The 24028-nt window shown below is 47.0% G+C and overlaps 1 protein-coding gene across 1 annotated transcript in view; it reads right to left on the reverse strand.

Annotated features, from left to right (window-relative positions):
- Positions 1–17431, reverse strand: part of CABIN1 (calcineurin binding protein 1) — a 121750-nt gene extending 104319 nt beyond the window's left edge. Inside the window, exons 1-18 of the mRNA XM_009911029.2 lie at positions 17417–17431; positions 16265–16357; positions 15841–15954; positions 14171–14305; positions 13108–13288; positions 11545–11674; positions 7757–7906; positions 6777–7069; positions 6326–6494; positions 5597–5733; positions 5010–5227; positions 4476–4554; positions 3634–3821; positions 2312–2461; positions 1419–1613; positions 779–1015; positions 464–617; positions 115–230 (exon numbers count right to left, since the gene is read on the reverse strand). Coding sequence (XP_009909331.2) covers positions 115–230; positions 464–617; positions 779–1015; positions 1419–1613; positions 2312–2461; positions 3634–3821; positions 4476–4554; positions 5010–5227; positions 5597–5733; positions 6326–6494; positions 6777–7069; positions 7757–7906; positions 11545–11674; positions 13108–13288; positions 14171–14305; positions 15841–15954; positions 16265–16357; positions 17417–17431 — 2754 coding nt within the window. The remainder of the gene's footprint in view (positions 1–114; positions 231–463; positions 618–778; positions 1016–1418; positions 1614–2311; positions 2462–3633; positions 3822–4475; positions 4555–5009; positions 5228–5596; positions 5734–6325; positions 6495–6776; positions 7070–7756; positions 7907–11544; positions 11675–13107; positions 13289–14170; positions 14306–15840; positions 15955–16264; positions 16358–17416) is intronic.
- Positions 17432–24028: the final 6597 nt, after the last annotated feature.

Consider the following 24028-nt stretch of genomic DNA (forward strand, 5'->3'; position numbering starts at 1 on the left):
TTGTAACATGAAGACAAGGTAATAAACACTCTAATAGGACTCTGAAATCGTTCCCTACTTTGAGAAGGAAGTTGGCCCTTCCAAACTGAATTACTCTGTGATGTGAACACTTACATAGAACTTGAGAAGAGCACCATCTGAGTTGCAACACCAGGATCTTCTTCCCAAGTACTCATGAGCAGTGTTCAACAGCATGAGAGAAGAAGGCAGCATAGGGGTATCAGGACTCACTACAAGAAAGAAGTAAATATTTAAGCAGCACAGAACCAAGTTAAATCCAACTAACCAATGCTTTATCTGGCAAAAAGAAGTCTCCTTTGTGATAAGCAAGTGATGTTTGCATACCCCTCTGGTCCCTTCAGCTGGCAAGGTAAGATGCCAAACAAGCATTTTCTTATTTGTATTCCAGAGCTAGATGGCAAAGAGCTCAACTCTAAAACTTAAAAGTGAACCATTAACCCACCTTCTTCTCCCTGGTTCTGCTGCTGCTGGCAGCACAGAGACCGAAAAGCATCCTCCTCCTGCTGGATGATTCTGTGCAGGATAATCCATGGAAGCACTGAGGAGACATAGGGTTCCTTGGGTTCTTCCTGCACTGCCATGCTGCAGTCTATGATCTAATAAAGGAACAGACGTTACAGATTGATATACACCAGGTGTATTTCTAAGCAACCCAACTTTTATCCCTGCAAGTGGGTGGCAATTGAGAGAGCAGCTGTGTCATTCTGAAGCTCTGAAGCCTGCAACACCTCCCTCCCAGTGCAAGCCAACAGCTTACCTGGATCAGGTTGTTTGTCAGTCGAACGAGGCTGGGTGTTATGGAGGAATCACTCAGCATGCTGCTGACTGATGATAATGAAGTGTCTATCCCTTTGAGCAGCTGTGTCACTGTAGCAACCCACTCTTCTTTAGCAGAGGCTGTTGTCATATTAATCATCTGCTGAATTGCCTCATTCAAGGCAACTTCTGAGTGTTCAAAACATTGCTTGTAATCTTTCAGTTTGAGCAGGGAGTCCTAGGGAATGCAAACGTGAAAAAAATCTGTGGTAAGGATGAAGCCATGAATGCACAGCAGGACAAAGCAATGCATAGTCTGTGTGGTTAGTTTAATGAACACTTGAACAGGCCTTTGGGAACAGTCCCTCTGCCCCCTTGTATCCCCCTTCAGTCACTGGAGTGCTGCTATTAGGTGTTCCTGGAGCCTTCTCTTCTCCAGGCTGAACAAAGCCAGCTCCCTCAGCCTGTCCTTGTAGCAGAGGTGCTCCAGCTCCCGCAACTTCCAGATTTTGGTTCCACATTTTGCTTTTTAAAGAGTAAGATTTGTTACCCTTTAACACTCACTTTAGAAATCCTTTCCATCCTGCTCTCAGAAATGAGACCTCCCTGAAAAAAAAGATTTTTTAAGAGACAAACCAAACCTGTAGGAGAAGCAGCTGTGCTGGTCTCTCTGGTACAGATGTCACAAAGTCCAGATGTTTTGCTCTGCCATAACCATTAAAGCACAAGGTTGGGCGAAGCAGATGCACCACTGCATTGTAATCCCCAGCCTCATACAGCCGCTGGATCTCCTCCAAAGATTGGCATCTCTCCAGAGATTTGAGGTTCTTTTCAATCTGCAAACATCACAGATGGTACAACCCAACTCAAATCCTGGCTTTGCACAGCTTTGACTACTGACATTTCTCCTAGCAGTTTATCTGTAAAGCTGTGTGAACTCTACACTTACACCCAGGAATAGAAAGCAGGAAGCAAAGTCCAACTCTGGAACACTTTGGCCACTCCACAGAGTCCTAATTATTCTCTCCTGCATGACTTTAATCTTAGCATGATTTCAAACTTGTCCTTTTTTTTTGTTTTTGCCTCAAACTCCCAGATCACACATTTCTACACTCCAAGATTACACCCATCAGATAGACTTCCAAGTGAAGACAGAATCTCCTGTGTTGGAGCTCACCCCCCAAAACAGCAACAGAAAGAAGATGGACATCCCTGTGTTTGAAAGTGCACAGGGAAACAGGCTGCCAAAGGGAAGAGCTCCTTTAAGCAAAGGTGAAGTTTAAGAATAGAAGATCAAATGTTAATAGAATCAAATGCTAATCAAATGCCGAAACAACCTCAAATTGCACAGGATCCAAAACTCACTCTGGAAAGGAGCTGATGGCCTTGGCATCAGCACTCAACTATGAACCAGTCCTCTCTTCACTCCTAGAAAAATTCTAGGACAGATCCTGTAAACCTCCATCACAAAAGTGCTAATTGATGAAATGGGAGGGTTGGAGTGGAGAGATCAAATCTGCAGATGAATTCTTACCTCTTCTAAAGAAACAACAGAGTCGACGTGTAGGTTAGGTAACCGTATCACGACGCTGCCTTCACTGTCAGCCTCAGCTTGCACTGGAGAGGAGCTCTGTAGCATTTCTGTGCAGATATCATAGTTCTCAAGTGCCTGCTCCATGTCTCCCTACAGAAGCAGGAGAGAAGAAAACAAACCAACCTACAGTCCTGTACAGCAAGGGGTTGTTTCTACATGCCTTAGAAACCCAATGCAGCCATTGCTGGTGTGACCCCTGCACATCCTCCCAAACAAAAAGCAAAGCCAAACAGCAAAAGCAAACTAAAAAAATAACTAAAAAGCCAAAACCAGATGCTAAAAAATAATGAGGTAGCAGTGAACCTTAACCTGACACTTTAGTAACAGATAGAACAAATTAGAGAACTAGAATTCCTTCCCTTTAAAAACCCAGAAGAGTCAAACAGTAGAAATAACCCTGCCACTTGTGCAAATGAAAACACTGAGTCAAGACATTCTTAGCAGCAGCAAAGTGAATGCATTCTGCTTGCTCCGCTCAGCTGAAGCAGATACTGAAGCAAAAGGGTTGAGAAAGGAAAGGAAGCTGCACAGGTGAAATGTAACTGTACAAAATAAATGGCAGCTGCTGTATAAGAACTTTGATTTTTCCTCCAGTTAAGTTTAGGTGCAAAACATAAAAATGGAAGAGAAGGGTTAGTTCCCACTTAGGAAACTAAGGCACATTCTTATTTCACAACTGATTCAAACCTAAGTGATGCACAAACAAAGGCTTTGATGTCCTGAGGAAACAATGCATGGAGAGGCGGGGGGGAAAGTCTGGGATGAAATAACATTTTCAAATGCTTCCCTTAGTGACAGGTTTCAAACTCTCTGCTTCCAAAATCTGCATAATAAATTAAATACCTCCAAAAGCAGAACCATGCTAGCTCAAAAATGCAGAGGGGAGAGTCATTAAATATGGTCTGTTTCATTTTGGACTGTCTGGGACTTTGACAGCATCTACAAGTCCAGGTACCAAAAACTCCATGCTCTGCAGCTACACAATACCACCCCACATAACATTGGCTAGAAATACTTTTCTGTAAGCTAAATTAAACAGAGACTTGTATATTAAACTCACCTGGATATTAGTTTAGCATGGGAGACCCCCCTACTTCATTTTCACCTCTACCTTTAGGGATAGCTCATTAAAGGCAAAAGGAAATCGCCATGTTCTGAGGTGAGTTTTATCTGCATGTTTTAGTAAGGTGAAATTCCCCAACTATGAGCACTGATTTTAATTTGGGAAGAGCTGTCTGTGTGAAATCAGAAGCCAACCAGACCTGCAGTGCCATGAAGCGAGCCTTCAGCCAGTATACCCGAGCCACAAACTCCATCCAGCCTTCCTTAAACAAATCCCGCTGAGAGGAGGCCAGGGACAGCTGCAGCAGGTCCCCCAGGAAATGAGTGCCTGGGAAGTCAGGACCAAACTTCCCATTCATGGAACCAGCAGGGCAATTTCGTGGAGAAACTGTAAATCAATTAATGACATTTTATTAGCACGTGATTGGCATCCCATGAAGAGTCTCACACGCCAGTAGCTCAGAAGTACTGATATACTTTAAGGCAAGAAACTGACAGATCAATAAAATCACAGGCTCACAGAATGTTCAGGGCTGGAAGGGACCTCCAGAGATCATCCAGTCCAATCCCCCTGCCAGAGCAAGTCACATGGGAACACATCCAGGTGGGTTTGGAATGTCTCCAGAGAAGGAGACTCCATAACCTCTCTGGGCAGCCTCTGTCACCCTCACAGTGACGAAGTTTTCCCTCCTGTTCCCATGGCACCTCCTCTGCTCCAGCTTGCCACCACTACCCCTTGTCCTGTCCTTAGATATCCCTGACCAGAGCCTGGCTCCCTCCTCCTGACACTGCCCTGCACATCTTTATCACCACAAATGAGGGCACCCCTCAGGCTCCTCTGAAGCTCCTCCCAGCTGAAGAGCCCCAGCTCCCCCAGCCTCACAGGGAGATGTTCCACTGCCTTCATCACCTTGTTGATACAGATCTGAAAGATACTCATTAAGAAAAAACAGCTCCAAAATCCACTGAATTCTCTGAAACTTTTCTTCCTGTACCTTGAGTGTTTTTATAGCCTGAAATAAAAGCAACATCCAGTTCTCACCTGTAGAGCTCTTCCCTTTTGTCAGCAGCCACTGGTCTAATTGCAGTTCCATGCAGCAAAGGCTCATCAACATCATATCCTTCAGGAAAAGTATGGAGATAGCAAAGAGGAAAAAATACATTGAAAGAAGAACAACAACACCACTTGCAATTCACTTCAAATAAAACCTTCAGTGTGTCCTCCTGGGATTTCTATTCCCCAGCTGTAACTACTTCCTCTGTTTAAAGGTATGTAACAGCATTTACAAATCTTTGTACACCTACAGTATTTACAGGAGGTCTGTATGTGCCTGTGAGTGTGTACACACACGTGGCATGGACCTGCACACAGCCTCACCCAGACATGGTCAGGAGCCCAGGAACAAACAGGTGGAACAGCTTCAGCGTATCCACAGCAATGAAAGCTGCAGAGCTGGGACAAGCAGCTCCCCAGGTACAGCTGAGCAAGACCTGTGTCTAATTGCTGGATCTCAGTCAGGTACCTCTGGTGCAGCAACAGAGCAGCACACAGAGCTCTAAGGGAAAGTCTCCTTACCTTGATATGCTGATTACTTGAGTCTCTCAGCAATGGGTTGGGAAGGCTACTGCTGTGCTTTCTCCAGCTAGTATAGATACTAAGAACCACTTCATACAAGCCAGGAGGCCACTTCACCAGGAACTTCTGGCTGATGACTTTCAGGTATCTCATCATCAGCTCCAACATTCCACCATTGTTCAGGTTATCCAGCAGGAATTCATGAACATCCTGTTTTTCTGGAAAGCACACACAAAGCCCTAGGTGTTTAAGGTCAAGGTAAACCACAACTGGAAAGAAGTTGAGCTTCAAAGGTGTTTCAAGCACTAATCCTGCTGCAGTTCACCTCTGCTGCTTGCCTGCAGAATTAGGTTACTGCACTCCAATCTAAGTGGGAAACTCCACACAACAAAGCACCTGCACACAGGAACTCAGCAGTCCCCAAGACTTAAATAATCAGGCCTGTCACCAACTGAGGTATTTCTATGCCATAAAACTATACTTCTAAAAATGCCACACACTTGATCTCCTGATAGAATACAGAAAGTAAAGCAAACCATGTGGAAGAAACTCCAGAGAAAGAGCAGGGGTTACAGCAAAATCCTTACCAGATTCCATAAATGTTGTAGAATCAAAGGACATCCTATGTGGCCCAACATGCTGGAAATTCTCCTCTTTGATCTCTGACTGCACCTCATAGTTATTGAAAGGGTCCTCCTCCTCCTCTGGATCTAATTTCCTTAATCTGCATAAAAGGGAGAGGCAAGCCCCACAATATCAGCAAAATATTCATTCCTTCTTTCATGTGTAAGTGAAACCTAAGCACAGCACCTTAGGCATAGCTTAACAGGCAAATTCAGAGAGTTACATCCAGTTCCCAAATTTCCATAGATTCATAGAATGGTTTAGCTTGGGAGGGACCTTGAAGATCATCCAATTTCCCCCTCATGGCCAGGGACACCCCCCCACCAGCCCAGGTTGCTCAAGGCCTCATCCAACCTGGCCTTGAACACCTCCAGGGAGGGGCCAGCCACAACCTCCCTGGACACGTTGTTCCAGTGTCTTCCCAGCCTCGCTGTATCTTTTCCACGTTGACATCTGCTTCGTCCTTTGTTTCACATCAACAAAAGCTTTCCTATTTTTCAACTAGTTTTTCTCATTTTTGGTCAAACCAGTTGTATGAAATTTCTGAGAAAAGAATGCAGCACATCTGCCTCCCCAAAATAAGATGGGGCCGGTGGGTTGAAGATTGGTACACAGTAAACAAACCAAACCCCAAACAGCTCTGCTAAGCTCTTGATACTTGTACAATGCACAAGAGTTTTGCTGTACAGTACCTGGAAGGAAGGAATTTCACCAGCAGCTCTTGGAAGTCCACCTTCTCCTCTTTTTTACACTTGGTGTTCCGGACTCTAGCAGATCTCCTTTTTGCTGTTTCACCACAGTCTTCTGTAATTCTCCTTCTCTTCACACCTTTCTTAGACTTATCACCTGCAGCTATGTCACCTAGAAACACAATTTTAAGCCCCCCCCCCAACTGACAGGTTAAATTCCATCAGATAGGAAAGTTAAGTCAGGAATCAACAATTTTCAGACAGTTTAAGTGGTCTTCCCTTTCCAATCTGAAGGGTTTATAGAACTTCATTTTATAGAGCTCGGTTTCACTTTCTCTGCCAGATGTTCTGAACCCACCAACATGCAGTTTGAAGACATTTCCCAGTGCATTGTGCAGTGCTTTTAATAGCCAGCTAAGTAGGGAAGATATTGCAGTATCTGAGACTGAAGTACCTTGCTCACCTACAGTAGCTCCTGGTTCCAATGAATTCTGATTGTGACTTGGGAAGTTGGGTGTTGTTGGAGTATAAGGCAGTACAGGATCTGGCATTGTCACCACTGGATTAGTGGTGACAGGAGGTGGCTGAATAACCCTGACCGGAGTAGAGGTAGGAGAAAGCATCACATGCTGAACAGGATTGCGGTATTCAGAGAGATCAATTCTCCTTCCCAGGCTGGGGCGAGGAGGATCACAGGTTGTGAGGTGGTGATACATGGCAAGCAAAGCTTCTCCTAAACACTTCCACCTGCATGTGCAAACACAAGGGCATCACAACTTCAGGAATCCCTGGCACATTCTGTCTTCATTAGATTTACAAAGCTAACAGCGTTCAACACTTGTTCTCCCATAGCTCAGAGGCAGCAAAAGCAGCTTTTCATGGAAGAGAATACACACTGGGTTGGAAGGGACCTCAAAGCTCAGCTCCTCCAACCTCCCTGCCATGGGCAGGGACACCTCTCAACTAGGCTTGGCTGCTCAATGCCTCATTCATCCACAGACTCCCTGGGCAGCCTGTGCCAGAGTCTCACCACCCTCACACTGAAGAACTTCTTCCTCAGCTCCACTATATCCCTGCTCTGCCTCAGCTTCAAACCATTCACCCTTGGCCTGTCTCCAGACACCCTCAGGAAAAGTCTCTTTGCAGCCTTTCTGTAGGATCCCTTCAGGTACTGGCAGGCAGCTCTAAGGTCCCCCTGGAGTCTTCTCTAGGATGATCATCCCCATCTCCCTCAGCCTGGCCTCACAGCAGAGCTGCTCCAGCCCTTGGATCATCTTTGTGGCCTTCCTCTGGCCTTGCTCCAACAGCTCGGCATCTTTGTTTTCACAAGAAGCATTAAAAAACCAAAAGGGCATTCTGAAGAAATCTGAACTGCAGCACAAGCAAAAGTAGCTTCAGAAGAACGTTCTCAAAAGAGAAAACAGAAAGACTTACGTGAGAAAGGGAATTGGCTGCACCAGTCTGAGGTCTGGCTCTCTGTCCCGCACCAGCAGCGTTTGTCTCTTCCTGCGCAGCTCCAGTGCCTCATCTATGATTCTTCCTGCTTCAGCTGCACTCACATTGACATTGTGGATAGACATGTCACTGAGAAATAATGAGAAATGAAGACAAGTTCAAGGTTTTGTTGGGGTTTTTGTTTGTTTTGGGCTTGGTTTGTTTTGGGTTTGTTTTGTTTTTGAAGCCTGGGGAAGATTCCTTTGCTGTTTTCCTAAAACACAACCAAAATGCGGTGTTAAAAGAAGCCTTCAAATAATCATTGCACAAACTTTAGAGCATTCACGTTAGAAGTGCTCACCACCCACATTTTTGCTTCTGCCTTCACAATTAAAAGAGAAAAGGAGACTGTCAAATCTGTTTCCCCCGCACTGAGAACCAAGAGGAAAGGAGGACTTTTGTGCTTTCTACCTGGGAGAAAAAGTTTTGGTTCAGAACACAAACAAAAAAGTTGTGTGGCTGAGAAATTCCTTTGATTTCAAAGTGAAATTGTGAAATTCATGTGTAACTGCTTGGAAAAGCAGTAAGGAAGGCAAGGGTGGGGTGGGTTTGGAGGGTTTTGGTTGGTTAGCTTGGTTTTGCTTTTTTAATTAGGAAAACTAGATGAAATGCTGCAGAAAAAACACAGGGAACTGGTAACGAGACCTATGCATGGAAATAAGTGAGCAGCAGCAAATGGAGGGTTTGCCTCTTTCTTCCTCCCTCCCAAAGCAGTTACTGAAGAACATTCTGTCAGCTGCACTGTGGTGGGTTGAAATTCCACCCCCCCCAGCATTAGCTTTGCCAGATCACCTCAGCTGGAAGCAAATGGAAGCTGCATTTACAAGCAAAACTACACTCTACAATGGAATGCAATGAATATGTACAAAATATACAGGAGGTACAGGATCATACAGGTATTTACCATTGGCAAACAACACAAAACCCTCCCTGGTCAAAGAGACCAAGGAAACTGTTCCACTGCCCCCCGTAGCGGCGCGATGGTTTAATGCACCCGCACCCACATAAAGCACAGCTAACCCCAGTCGGACAAGCGGATGAAGGCTGTATTTTGCAAGCAATAATGAAATGTAAGGAATATCTACAAAATATACAGTATTTACAGTATCATACAAGAATTTACAGAAAATAACACAAGCACAGATACATAGAATAGAATACATAGAATAAACCAGGTTGGAAGAGACCTTCAAGATCGTCGCGTCCAACCCATCAACCAATCCAGCACCACCCAAACAACTAACCCACGGCACCAAGCACCCCATCAAGTCTCCTCCTGAAAACCTCCAGTGATGGCGACTCCACCACCTCCCCAGGCAGCCCATTCCAATGGGCAATCACTCTCTCTGGATAGAACTTCTTCCTAACATCTAGCCTGAACCTCCCCTGGCACAGCCTGAGACTGTGTCCTCTTGTTCTGGTACTGGCTGCCTGGGACAAGAGACCAACATCTGTCTGTCTACAACCTCCCTTCAGGTAGTTGTAGAGAGTAATAAGGTCACCCCTGAGTCTCCTCTTCTCCAGGCTAAGCAACCCCAGCTCCCTCAGCCTCTCCTCGTAGGGCTTGTGTTCCAAACCCCTCACCAACTTTGTTGCTCTTCTCTGTACTCGTTCCAGCAAGTCAACCTCCTTCCTAAACTGAGGGGCCCAGAACTGGACACAGGACTTGAGGCGTGGCCTAACCAGTGCAGTGTACAGGGGCACAATGACCTCCCTGCTCCTGCTGGCCACACTGTTCCTGATGCAGGCCAGGATGCCATTGGCCCTCTTGGCTGCCTGGGTGCACTGCAGGCTCATGTTCAGCCTACCGTCAACCAGCACCCCCAGGTCCCTCTCTGCCTGACTGCTCTCCAGCCACTCTTGACCCCAGCCTGTAGCTCTGCATGGGGTTGTTGTGGCCAATGTGCAGAACCCGGCACTTGGATGTGTTCAATCTCATGCCCGTGGACTCTGCCCATCTGCCCAGCCTGTCGAGGTCCCTCTGCAGAGCCTCTCTACCCTCCAGCAGATCAACTCCTGCCCCCAGCTTGGTGTCATCAGCAAATTTACTGGTGATGGACTCAATGCCCTCATCCAGATCATCAATAAAGATGTTAAAGAGCATGGGGCCCAGTACTGATCCCTGGGGCACACCACTAGTGACTGGCTGCCAGCTGGATGTGGCACCATTCACCACCACTCTCTGGGCTCGGCCCTCCAGCCAGTTCCTAACCCATCGCAGTGTGCTCCCATCCAAGCCATGGGCTGACAGCTTGGCCAGGATCCTCCTGAGGAGAATCCCCCTTCAGGCTCGTGACCATTTGAGGCTGTGCCTTTAAGGAAGGGGCACTCTGGCTAAATGTTTGTAAATATACTGTATTCTAAACGACTGTCATTGGTGGATTATGGGGGAGTGAGATCTTAAGACCCAGAGCGGCTGGAACTTTGCTTCCTTTCACTTCCCTTCTAGCTGCCCACTTCTGGGCTTCCGGCCAAATAACAGATAAGGATTAATAAGCTACTAACCCCCCTGTACCTAGGCCTTTTTCTGCCTTGTTAACACCCCTTTGCTCTTTCTACTCCTCTTTGGGGAAGAAGGGAGGTAGGGGGGTGAAGGGGGCGCAGGGGGAAGTCCCCTCTGTCGGGGGTCTGGTTTCTGATTTTGTTTCTTTGCTGCATATTTCTGTATATATTGTAAATTCTGTAGATTTGTGTACATAAGTTCCCTGCATTCCAAAATTGCTTTTGTAAATACAGCAGTTTCCCTTCACTCTACCGGTTGAGTTGGCTGTGGCTGTTTTCTTCTTAGTGGGGGAGGGGAAGCTGGGCCTTTCCTTTCAACCCACCACAGGGCTCCCCGCAAAATCCCTCTCCCCCTCCTCCCCTTTCCCCTAGTAGTTAATTAAGTAAAAAAGGAGAAAGAGAGAGAGAAGGATATTAAGGGAAAAATTCTCCAGCTCAAAGCAGTTATTAAGAAAGTTTGTTACTTTTATCTAATCAGTTTGTAGTTCAGGGTCAACATGCAAGCAGTCTGGCCAAGAACAAAAGTCAGAACAGACTGAAGCTGAAGTGAATTAGAGCAAGAATGTTAGAGATATTTGCTATGGTACATCTGACCAATGAAATTCGCTTGGAATTAATCTTTGTTTTCCTTTTTACACCTAAACATTCAGCTAGAGAATTCTGCAGCTGTCCTTTTCTTAAAGGCACAGCCTAACCTGTCACACACACCCTCCTCCATCCCAGGAGAGAAGGGAGCAGAGAGAAAGCAATGGGTTAGACTTAACTAAAGCAATGCAAGCCAAGGGCAGATGAAAAGCAGGTTAATCTCTCCCGAGTGAAGCAAGCAGAGAAGAGATCAGAAAAGAGAAAGAATCGCTTTGGTACAGCCAGTCTTATAGCAGGTATTTCTCCAATGAATTTGTTTAGAATAACCTTTAGTTTTCTTTCTTACACTCAATAGTGATTTATTAGATAGTGTTGGATGACAGGTTGGACTCGGTGATCTCAAAGGTCTTTTCCAACCTGGTTAATTCTATTCTATTCTATTTATATTTTTCTACTTTTCTGCTCAAAATCTGTTAGTAAATTTTAAAGGCATAGCCTAAAACCACCACATGCACCAACACTTAACACTCATTTACTAGAAGGAAGGTCAGCAGGACACTGTTAGATTCCATCTCACCAGCACTGCTGAGCTACCCCAAAACCCACTCCAAATGCACTGTGTGTACCAAGATGACACTCACCATTTCAGGAACATCCTTAAGGAGTCTTTCCTGAGGCAAGGCTGCTCCTCAAAGATTTTCTCCTTCAGCACCAATCCTTTGCTATACAGACAGTCCTTTTCCAGAGCTTTGCAGATGAAGTACAAACATGCTGACAGAGAAGTAGAAACGGAATGGTCAGCCACTGCTTTGGTTCATTCAAGTGCTCCCATTTCTGGCCTCCTATACACCACTGAATCCCAGCTAGATGTGACATTTATATAAACCAGACCAAGAGAATAGAATAGAATAGAATAGAATAGAATAGAATAGAATAGAATAGAACAGAACAGAACAGAATAGACCAGGTTGGAAGAGACCTTCAAGATCATAGTGTCCAACCTATCATCCAACGCCAACTAATCAACTAAACCATGCAACCAAGCATCCTCTTGAGCCTCGTCCTGAACACCCCCAGTGACGGCGACCCCACCACCTCCTCGGGCAGCCCATTCCAATGGGCAATCACTCCCTCTGTGTAAAACTTCCTCCTAACCTCCAGCCTAAACCTCCCCTGGCACAGCTTGAGACTGTGTCCTCTTGTTCTCGTACTGGCTGCCTGGGAGAAGAGACCAACCACTGCCTGACTACAACCAGTGCTGAGTACAGGGGGAGAATGACTTCCCTGCTCCTGCTGGCCACACTCTTCCTGATCCAGGCCAGGATGCTATTGGCCTTCTTGGCGACCTGGGCACACTGCTGGCTTGTGTTCAGCCTACTGTCAACCAGTACCCCCAGGTCCCTTTCTGCCTGGCTGCTCTCAGCCACTCTGACCCCAGCCTGTAGCACTGCCTGGTGTTGTTGTGACCAGTGTGTAGAACCCGGCACTTGGATGTGTTATATCTCATGCCCTTGGACTCTGTCCATCTGTCCAGCCTGGCAAGGTTCCTCTGCAGAGCTCTCCTACCCTCTAACAGATCAACTCCTGCCCCCAGCTTGGTGTCAGCTGCAAATTTACTGATGATGGACTCAATGCCCTCATCCAGATCATCACCTAAGGGATCAGAGTAAACATTTTTGCCATCTTGTAACTTCTCTCCTAAACTTCTTTTGAATCAGTTCATCCACTGGATATTACTCAGTGTAAAATCTTAGGTTCAGTTGAATCAATTGCTGCAACTACAATTAATCACAGTAGGCTACAGAACTAGACTACAGTTTTCTATTCAAATCCTAGGATCAGGCAGTATGAAATGACTAGAAAGACAAGACCAACATTCACTGAAAGGCAATTAGAATGGTTTGGGTTGGAAAGGACCTTTAACGATTATTTACTTCCAAGCCCCTCTGGTCTGCAGAGAAACTTCTTGCAGAGGCCCTGATCCAAGAGACCACAGACTTTGGTCTTTAGAGTAACCAGAACTGATATCAACCATCCTACTTCATCATGAAATAGAAGACTTCGGTCATGCAGTGTCTCTATCACAGCCTACTGAATTGCTTACAGAAGCCACACTTCCTGTACTGATGCAGTCAGACAGCAATTTTCTATGATATGGATAAACTCACACATCTTCAGAAGTTTTTTTGGTGTTCTGTACTTACTTGTGTAGTCACTGAGCGTGTACAAGATTGTGATAAGGTTATCTAAACAAGGCCAGTGATCAGGGTTACACCTGAGACCTTCCTCAAAAGCGTGACGAGCCAAAGGCAGCCGGATCAGTTTTACTGCCACACGACCAATTTTATACCAGAGGTTGACATCAGTGGAGTCCAGCATGACAGCCTGGAAAGCACAACACACAACATCAGCCACGTCTCAGACATGCACAGCCACTTGTCTACAGGGGCTGCCACTGCCTTAGATTTCACCAGGGTCACTGCCAGCTTGGGGACTGAATAGTGCACTGGTTACATCGCATGTAACATCAGAAACTAGACTTCAGACACACATTCATAGAATCAATAGGTTGGAAAAGACCTCAAAGATCATCAAGTCCAACCTGTCACCTCATGACTACTAAACCATGGCACCAAGTGCCACGTCCAATCCCCTCTTGAACACCTCCAAGGACAGTGACTCCACCACCTCCCTGGGCAGCACATTCCAACGGCTATCAACTCCCTCTGTGAAGAACTTTCTCCTCACCTCAAGCCTACACTTTCTCTGGCACAGCTTGAGACTGTGTCCTCTTGTTCTGGTGCTGGTTGCCTGGGAGAAGAGACCAACCCCCTCCTGGCTACAACTTCCCTTCAGGTAGTTGTAGAGAGCAATGAAGTCACCCCTGAGCCTCCTCTTCTCCAGGCGAAACAATCCCAGAACAAGGGGACACAGCCTCAAGCTGCGCCAGGGGAAGTTTAGGCTGGAGGTGAGGAGAAAGTTCTTCACAGAGTTGGTAGCCATTGGAATGTGCTGCCCAGGGAGGTGGTGGAGTCACCATCCCTGGAGGTGTTCAAGAGGGGACTGGATGTGGCACTTGGTGCCATGGTTTAGTCATGACGTCTGTGGTGACAGGTTGGACTCGATGATCTTTGAGGTCTCTTCCAACCTTGGTGATACTGTGAACATCTGCTCCCAACATTCAAATGATGTCTGCTGAAAGAGCTCTATTCAAGCAAGCTTCTGCAAACATTGAGGCCCCAGTGTTTTATTTCAGCTGTATGGTACCTCCAAATAAAACTCCATGGCTGTCTCTAAGTCATCCCGCTGTGCTGCCAGTTGTGCAAGGTTTTTGTAGGTGGAATATTTTAACATCAAGCCTGGATGTTTCAGCCCTTCCTTCTCATCACCAGGTAGAACTGCCTAGAAATGACACAATAAATGCAGTGCAGGTATTAGGAATCAGACAACCAAATAGAATAGAATAGAATAGAATAGAATAGAACAGAACAGAATGAACCAGGTTGGAAAAGACCTTTGAGATCATCCAGTCCAACCTATCACTCAACACCATCTAATCAACTAAACCATGGCACCAAGCACCCCATCCAGTCTCTTCCTAAACACCTCCAGTGATGGTGACTCCACCACCTCCCTGGGCAGCACATTCCAATGGCCAATCTCTCTTTCTGTGAGGAATTTCTTCCTAACATCCAGCCTAAACCACCCCTAGTGCAGCTTGAGACTGTGTCCTCTTGTTCCAGCGCTGGTTGCCTAGGAGAAGAGACCAATCTCCACCTGGCTACAACCTCCCTTCAGGTAGTTGTAGACAGCAATAAGGTCTCCTCTGAGCCTCCTCTTCTCCAGGCTAAGCAACCCCAGCTCCCTCAGCCTCTCCTCATAGGGCTTGTGCTGTGTTGCCCCAGCTTTGTTGCCCTTCTCTGGACATGTTCCAGCAACTCAACATCTCTCCTAAACTGAGGGGCCCAGAACTGGACACAGGACTCAAGGTGTGGCCTAACCAGTGCAGTGTACAGGGGCAGAATGACCTCCCTGCTCCTGCTGGCCACGCTCTTCCTGATGCAGGCCAGGATGCTGTCGGCCTTCTTGGCCACCTGGGCACACTGCTGGCTCATGTTCAGCTTACTACCAACAAGTACCCCCAGGTCCCTTTCTGCCTGGCCACTCTCCAGCCACTGTGACCCCAGCCTGTAGCACTGCCTGGGGTTGTTTTGGCCAGTGTGCAGAACCCGGCAGAAGCAAGGGTAAAGAACAGCAAACAACCTGCCGGGGACATTTCTAATTAGCCAACTAAGAAACGAAGCAAAACAAAATAAGAGTATGAACAATTTCTAGAGTTTCATTCTTTAGAATTCCATTCTCTTAGAGTTTCATTCTAGAGTTTCTAGAGTTCCATTCTGTAGCGGCGTAGTGGTTTAATTCACCTGCACTCACAAGAACTCGGCTAGGCACAGTCGGAGAAGCAAATCCAGCTGTATTTTCCAAGCAATAATGAAATATACAGTATTTACAATATCATACAAGAATTTACAGGAAAGAACACAACACAGAAATCCTCGCAGGAGGATCCCACCTCAGGTTCCCCCCAACCTCTCTTCCCCTTCCCTTTCCCCTCCAGTTAATTAGACGAAAAAGGAGAAAGAGAGAGAAAAGGATATTAAGGGAATTCATTAGCTCAAAGCTTTGTTAAGAAGTTATTTTTTCTTATCTTATCAGTTTCAGTCCAGGGTCAGCAGCATGCATCCTGGCCAAGAAACAAAAGACGGACTGACACAGACTGTAAGTTCGTGAATCTACATCCCAACCATCTACCAATGAAATTCGTGTAGAATGATCTCCTTTTTGTTTTCCTTTTTACACACAAACATTCAGCTGGAGAATTCTGCAGCTGTCTTTTCTTAAAGGCACAGCCTAAATTGTCCCACATTCTCACTGACCTCTCGCAGAAGACGGATCTCCAGCAGCTCATGGTAAGCCTTAGCAGACTCTTCAAACCGGTCGTGTTTCTGCAGGTCCAAAGCTTTGTGGTACAAAGCAAAAGCTTCTGCTTCCTGTGGTGGAGAAGATCAGAACCTCTGTTGTAGGGCAACTTTGTTACAATAGACTTAAGAATATTGGTGGCTTCAGACTTTATTTTCTCACTATGTAGCAGTCCACATCCAGGCTGTAGAGCAGACCACCAGCCTTCCTCACCTGATGTGACTAATATAGCAGTGAAGTCTGAGCTTCCTAAGGAAGGAATAATGCAGTAACACAACTTTCTTAAACCAAACTATTACAGTTGAACAATCCCTGCCATTAAGAGAGGACAAAAGCCCCATCAAGACTAAACTTCATTAAGAAAATTGCAGCTTTGCTTACTTGAGCTTCCTTTGTCTGTGTCTTGTGACTTTTGAAGGTACCTTCGTAGTCATCCTCAACAGTGGAGCTCGCATTCAGTGCTGCGATTCGAATCTAGAAGGACAGCAGAGATGTGACAGGGAATGTAACATCCACCTCTATCCCACTTGCCCCTTGCAAACTGCCTTTTGGGTTTTTTTCCCTGATTTCTTTAGTCAATAAATGGACAACACTGAGAGATCTCTACATGAAGTTACAAGACCTGTAATGAATTAAATCATCAGTAGTGGCAAATAATAACAAAACAATTTCCCCCTTGAAACCAGATGAAAATCCACAACATTTCCAATCTCTTGCAAGCAAAAGGTTCCCTGGAACAGACATGGCCACTACAGTGATTTATTTTTTTTTCCAAATTCTTAAATTTACCACTAACTACAATGACTCCAAAACATGAACACGAGCCAGCAGTGTGCCCAGGTGGCCAAGAACGCCAATGGCATCCTGACCTGCATCAGGAATGGTGTGGCCAGCAGGCGGGGAGGTCATTCTGCCCCTGTACACAGCACTGGTTAGGCCACAGCTTGAGTCCTGTGTCCAGTTCTGGGGCCCTCAGTTTAGGAAAGATGTTGAGTTGCTGGAAGGTGTCCAGAGGAGGGCAACAGAGCTGGGGAGGGGTTTGGAGCACAGCCCTGTGAGGAGAGGCTGAGGGAGCTGGGGTTGCTTAGCCTGGAGAAGAGGAGGCTCAGGGGAGATCTTATTGCTGTCTACAACTACCTGAAGGGAGGTTGTAGCCAGGTTGGGGTTGGTCTCTTCTCCTAGGCAACCTGTGTCAGAATGAGAGGACACAGTCTCAAGCTGCACCAGGGGAGGTTTAGGTTGGATGTTAGAAAGAAATTCTTCACAGAAAGAGTGATTGCCCATTGGAGTGGGCTGCCTGAGAGATGGTGGAGTCACCATCACTGGAGGTGTTTAGGAAGAGACTGGATGGGGTGCTTGGTGCCATGGTTTAGTTGATTAGACGGTGTTGGATGATAGGTTGGACTCGATCATCTCTGAGGTCTTTTCCAACCTGGTTAATTCTATTCTATTCTACTCTATTCAAAACCAACCATCTCCTGATACCATATCATTATATCATATCTCATTATATTTTATCTCATTATGCCATACCATATACCATATCATTATATCTCAGTAGTTCAGGGGAAAAAAAGAAAATGTTCCATTTTATTTCTATCAAAACAGCTCCAAACCCCTCTCAGTAAGTCCTTACCATGTTCACAGCTCTTCACACTGTCTTTCTCCAGGAACAGGAGAACACAAACAGGTCTGGAAAGCAAAGAGGATTAGAGTAATTATTCTGCCCACAAAGCATTCCTAAATAAAATACAGGCTGTGAGCACATTAATCAATAAGCAATTAGCTCTCCTGTGTTACCACCAACCCATGCTGGGAGATCAGTCATCCCACTACATACAAACAATAACATCACAGTGATTTTAACTAGAGGCAGAGAATGAAATACACAAGCTAAGCACATCCATTACTTCAGGATACTTTTCAAGGCTCTAGTCCCGGTGGTGAGGGGAAGTATTGGCAATGTAATTACAGCTCTAAGGTTCTTCAGTTACTGTGTAACATTTAATGAGCATCCATTACATTAACAACACCACAACGTGAGTCCCTTTAACGAGGAAAGGTGAAACTTCGAAGTTTCGGCTTCTTGGATACTGTGACATTTCATGAGCATGAAGCCTTGCAGCTCACCAGTTTATCTTCACTTCTATTTAAAGAAAACAAAACAAAGTATGGAAGTTTCCCTGCACCTTTTCTGTACAGCACAAAGCAGAGGGCTCACTCCTGTCTAGAATCCACACCATCTTTATGCATATTTACAGGACATGGGAGGGGGGGAAAAAAATAGGGAGGTTACATGTGTCAGAGGGACCTTGCAGCAGGCCACAGCAGCTAATCAACCTGCTGCTCCTCCCCATACTGCCTGTACCTGGAAACTTCTGTGACTAGAAACGTTCCCATTGCTGCTGCCCCTACTGGAAGAGAGCCAGTGCTCAGAACACAACTGTCTCTTGCGAGTGTGCTGACCAACTTCTGCAGAGCACCTCTAACGCAAAAGCAAGTCACAGCTACTGCATGTGCACTTACATCTATTTGATCTAGATGCAAACAAAATACCCAACTCTTACCAACCAGAATGTCTTCCTTCTAAAGGAAGGGTACTGATAGCTCCAGTCTTTTTACCACTGCTAAAGGGAAAAGCACACATTTACATTCTGTAAGTCAGCCTGACCTAGTTGGAGGTGTCCCTGCTCACTGCAGAGGGGTTGGACAAGATGACCGTTGAGGCTCCCTTCCAACTCAATACAATCTGTGAATCTGTGACCTTTTCCTTATAACTAAACCCATCACTTGTATTCTATTAACTGCCTGAAACTTTGCTGGTTGGCAAAAGAGTTCTGGGATGCTTTTTTTGGCAAAGCTTCACTGCTTTGTGACAAAACCTTCCCATCAACTCAAACCAAAAAGACAACACATTTAAGACTGGCTAAAAACAGCCTCTAATATCAGACACCACATTAATAGAAGAATAAATCCAGAATTAACCACAGCAGGAAGCAGTGGGAGTTTGGAAGTGTAAGTTGAATTAACTCCTACATCATCATGCTTAGAAGATAATGCTTTGACAGGAATTTCATCCATTCAGCAATTACATTTTGCTTGCCCATGTACCACTTCCCTTGCTTGCAGCTAAATCAGAGTGACAACTGCACAGCAATCACACATTTTTCTCTTTAAGCTACTAAATAAAAATTCCAGTCTCTTTCAAGAGGATGCCTTGTCTGCTTTGCATAGGGAGGAAATACATGCAGAGAGATTAATGGTTACCTCTGCCAGCAACACTGAACACCCCCCAGGCCCTGACAGAAGGTGTAGGGTGCTTATGACATCTACATAAGACTGTGTGATCCCAAATCAAGGGCATATTTAAACTGAGCAGAGTTAAGATCACTTACAAATATGCCTATATTCAGAAATACACTCAAGCCTTTTGCTGAACCCACATAATCTTGCTCAAGGCACCAGAGGAAGTCAACAGGAGAGACTACAGCCAAGAGTTTGCTTAGCTTGGTTAGACTACCAGCAAAACTGCAGCCACAGAAAAGGTGGGCAAACAATTTTAATTCTGTATTTGTAACAAGCATTCAGCATCTCTCCAGGGTTCATAAGTTGAGAGGACATAACAGAACAGTGTAATGCTTGTGAAAAACAGGGCAAGTTTGCATGCTGCTCTGTCAGGCTGGTCCCGAGGGGGGTTGCTGCTTCTGCATTTCAAGCCAGGCAATGTCCATGGCTGCAAACCAAACATCTAGGAACTCAGTGTGTCAGTAAAAGCCCTGTCAGAGGGACATGTCTAGGGGAGGGTGGGATTAAAAAATTAGTCTTTAATATAAAGTATTACAAATAGGCTTGAATTTTCTCAGTGACAGACTGTCTCGGCTGTACATCTGTGGTCATGACAGGTGAGCACACCCTCAAAAGGCAACAACGCCTCTTTACAGCTATTTGCCTTCGAAAGTTTCTCTCCTGTCACCTTAGCAGACTAAGACTTAAGTAAAAAACCTCAAACGCCAGCTCTTGTCCTCGGAGCTGGTGTGATTCTCAACTTCAAGGCACGGAACAAAGGGAGAGGCTTGGGCTTTCCTGGCTTTGTTGTTGCTGTTACACTCGAGATCCACACGCTGCAAATGCACAGCTTTTTAAACAGAGACACTTCGGCTTCGCTTTGTCCGGGGCTTTTGGGTTTCACAGGGCAAAGATCGCCTCCGCCACATTTTAGCAAGAGCCGGTTCCAGCGAGACACGGCCCCTCCGCACCGAGACCAGCGGGGACGTCCGCCCCGGCGCTCGCCAGGCTCGGCTGCCCGGCGGGCCTCGCAAAGGGTCAGAAGCAGGCAGGCGAGGAAGGGAGCCCGGGTCTGCCTCAGATCGTGGCTACGTGCAGGGCACCGGGAGATGGCCCGCCGCACCGGGCCGCGCTCCCGCAGCGCTCCCGGACGGGCAGCGCCGGGGCAGGGCCAAAGGCCGGGCAGCCCTTCGGGGCTCTCGGCGGGGCCGGGCGGACGGGACACTCACCTCGCAGGGCCGCCCCCGGGACGCCGGCACTGCCCCGGAGCGGCTCCCTCAGGCAAGCGGCGGCTCCCCGGGGACGCGGCCTCCCCGGCAGTATCCACGGCAACCTCCGTCGAACCCCCGGAGCCCCGCGCGTCAAGAAGGAGGCTGCTCATTGGCCGAGCAGCCGTTCCGCAGGCAGCCAATGGGCGCGCTGGGGACAGGGAGGCGACACGGAGCGAGCGAATCATCAGGGCGGGAAAAGGCCTTCGGCAGCACCGCGGCCACGAAACTGTCCTGGAGGGTTACAGCTGCACCTTCTGGGACACCTCCGCCGCCTCCCTGGGCAGCCTGTGTCACCCTCTCACCACTCTCCCAATAAAGAAGCTTTTCCTAATGTCCAACTTAAACCTCCCCTGGCACAGCTTCAGCTCATTTCCTCTCCTCCTGTCGGTGCTTTCTTGGGAGAAGAGACCAACCCCAGCCTCACTCCAACCTCCTTTCAGGTAATCGGAGGTAGGAATAAGATCTGCCCTCAGCTCTCTCTTTGCAACTCTAAAGTACTGATGTTAGAATAGAATAGAATAGAATAGAATAGAATAGAATAGAATTAACCAGGTTGGAAAAGACCTCAGAGATGATCGAGTCCAACCTATCATCCAACACCGTCTAATCAACTAAACCATGGCACCAAGCACCCCATCCAGTCTCTTCCTAAACACCTCCAGTGATGGTGACTCCACCACCTCCCTGGGCAGCACATTCCAATGGCCAGTCTCTCTGGGAAGAACTTCCTAACATCCAGCCTAAACCTCCCCTGGTGCAACTTGAGACTGTGTCCTCTCATTCTGACACAGGTTGCCTGGGAGAAGAGACCAACCCCCACCTGGCTACAACCTCCCTTCAGGTAGTTGTAGAGAGCAATAAGGTCTCCCCTGAGCCTCCTCCAGGCTAAGCAACCCCACCTCCCTCAGCCTCTCCTCACAGGGCTGTGCTCCAGACCCCTCCCCAGCTTTGTTGCCCTCCTCTGGACATCTTCCAGCAACTCAACATTTTTCCTAAACTGAGGGGCCCAGAACTGGACACAGGACTCAAGGTGTGTTAGCTAATGTAAGATGCAGGGCATGGGGGTGTTGTGTTGCAGTCCATCTGGAGTGATCTACAGCCTGAACAACAAGCTGTTCTGCTGGTACCCAGCCCCAAAAAAACAACTTGGCCTCTTGTGCTCTGCTCTGCACATACCAGGGGCTGTTTGTTCAAAGCAGCTCCTTTGGAGATGGTGAGTGAAGAGGGACTGAGGTGCCAGAGGAAGAGACAGTCCTCTCCCAGGGGTGCAGTGACCCTTACTGCTCACTGGAAATCAAACAGTAAAAGATGGTTGGCAGGGTCACAGCTAGGGCAGGGACGGAGGCATGCCCTGTGTAGGATGGGTGTGCAAAAGTGTGAATTAATGCCCTCTGCATAGCTGTGGAAATCACACCTAAGTTTCTCCTGAACTTGGCAGAGGTGCAGCTGGAGACAGGAGCAGGTCTTTGTGCCCCTGGGAGGTGTGATGGCAGCAGGGCATGCAGGCAGTGGCCTGAAGAAACAGCAACTGAAACAGCAACTGAAACAGCTCCTATTGGCAGTAATTTAATTCAAGGTGCTCATAGTGCAGTGAGTCTTGAAGCAAAGCTATGCTGTGGGCAGCCCTGTGCCAGCCCTCCTGGTGCAGCCTCTGAGCAGACACAGCCTGACAAGGGCACGTTCAGGCCTTGCTCCACCTCTAGGGTATTGCCACATATTTCAAGCCACCTGTTAACAGTGGTTCACAGCACACTAAAGTTTGTGCTCAAGAGTTTCCCTGAATCAGCATGTAGCATGTATGGAAGAGTGCTCTTTGTTCCAAACACGTGAACTCCTGTTTGTGGCAGTAAACAATGCCCATCTTTCCACCCTGACACACCAAGAACTGGGTTGCTGTGAACAGCAGCATCAAGCCGTTGTGCTTGGAGAAGGACTTCCAAATCTGTCATGATTCTGTAGTGCTTTCCTGTCAGTAGTGCCCTTCAGCTGCTCAGGGCCTCCCTGCTTTTCTCTCTTGTAATAGACTGACCCTCACTTCAAAGCTCTGAAGCCAGGAAATGGTTACACAGTGGCCAAAATCAGGTTTTTCACCTTCGATTTGCAAACATGCCTACAGAGAATTCTCAAACAAAGCAACAGAGGGATAAATGTTTACCAGTCGTGGGAGGTTAAGCCTAGAAAGTTACAGAGTAAATACAGTGGCAGAAATGTCTACCACAGCTGGAACAGATGAAATCCAGACATTGGGCAGACTCCTTGCCATGGAAGAGGGACAATCTGAACATAGTATTTAGGGGAAAGAGGCTTTCTAATACTATTGCTGAGCTCTGGATAAGGAGGATGGATCTGGTTTTCTCCAGATAGGCAACAATTCCTAACCAAATGAGTAATATTTTAACTGCTGTTACTGAAGAAAACTCAAAGTCCATGAACCATTAAACTCTCAAGGTGGTCCTTGGCCAAGCGCTTTCAGTGTGGTTTTGCGTCGTCAGGTAACGTCAGAATGCAGGCACATGGAGGTGGGGGCCAAAGCCAGAGAGGACCCATTGTACTCAGACACCTTGGCATGGCATGCTCTTTTCTACACTTTCCCTCTCATCCTTAGCTCTTCCTGCAGGGCTTTGCAATGCTGGGGAGTTTGCTCCCAGGCAAAAGCCCACAGTGGGAGCACCTGAGGGCAATGGGAAGGCATAGAGCATGCAGCAGTGCCTAGCAGTGACCAACACAGCCCAGGAAAGAAGAGCTGTGGAACGGGGCAGAGCAGGGTTTCTACAAAGGAAACAAAGGCTTTGGCAAGAGTTTGTGCTCATTCCTTCATGGGGTAGAAGGACTTGATGATCTGCCTGCAGGTCAGAATTAAAGCTGTATGGATTTCTGTATTTCAGAGTATTCACCTGAAGTTGGTCAAGCCCCTTGCAAAGAAGGCGTTCAGGACCTCAGCCTTTTCGTTGTCTTCAGTCACAGTGTTCCCTCCAGATCCAGTAAGGAGTGCAGGTTCTTCTTGCCCTTCTTTTTAGTGTTAATGTATTTGTAACAATGCTTTTTATTGTCTTTCACAGAGGTGTTCAGCTTCAGTTCCAACTGGGCCTTTGCCTCTCTAACTTGTTTCCTACATAATCTAACAGCTTCCTTAAACATACCTCGAGAAGCCTTCCCCTCCTTCCAGAGGTGATACAGCCTCTTTTTGCCCCTTAAATCCTCCAGGAGCTGCTTGCTCATCCAGGCTGGTCGCCTTCCCCAGCTGCTCATCTTTCAGCACATGGGAACTGCCAGTTCCTGTGCCTTCAAGAGCTCCTGTTTGAAGCAGCTCCAACCCTCCAGGACCCCTCGGTTCTTGAGGGTTGGTACCCAGGGAACTTTACAAATAATTTTCTTAAAGAGGCTGAAGTTTGCCCTCCTGCAGTCCAAGGTGAAGGTTCTGTTGGTGCTCCTCCCTATCTCCCTGCAGATTGAAAACTTCACTGTCTCGTGGTCACTGCACCCTAGGCAGCCTCCCACCATCACCTCTCCCACCAGCCCTTCCCTATTGGAGAGCAGCAGGTCAAGCAGAGCCTGTCCCCTGGCAGGCTCACTTAACAGCTGCGTCAGG

This window comes from Dryobates pubescens, chromosome 25, assembly GCF_014839835.1.
Source record: "Dryobates pubescens isolate bDryPub1 chromosome 25, bDryPub1.pri, whole genome shotgun sequence".
NCBI lineage: Eukaryota > Metazoa > Chordata > Aves > Piciformes > Picidae > Dryobates > Dryobates pubescens.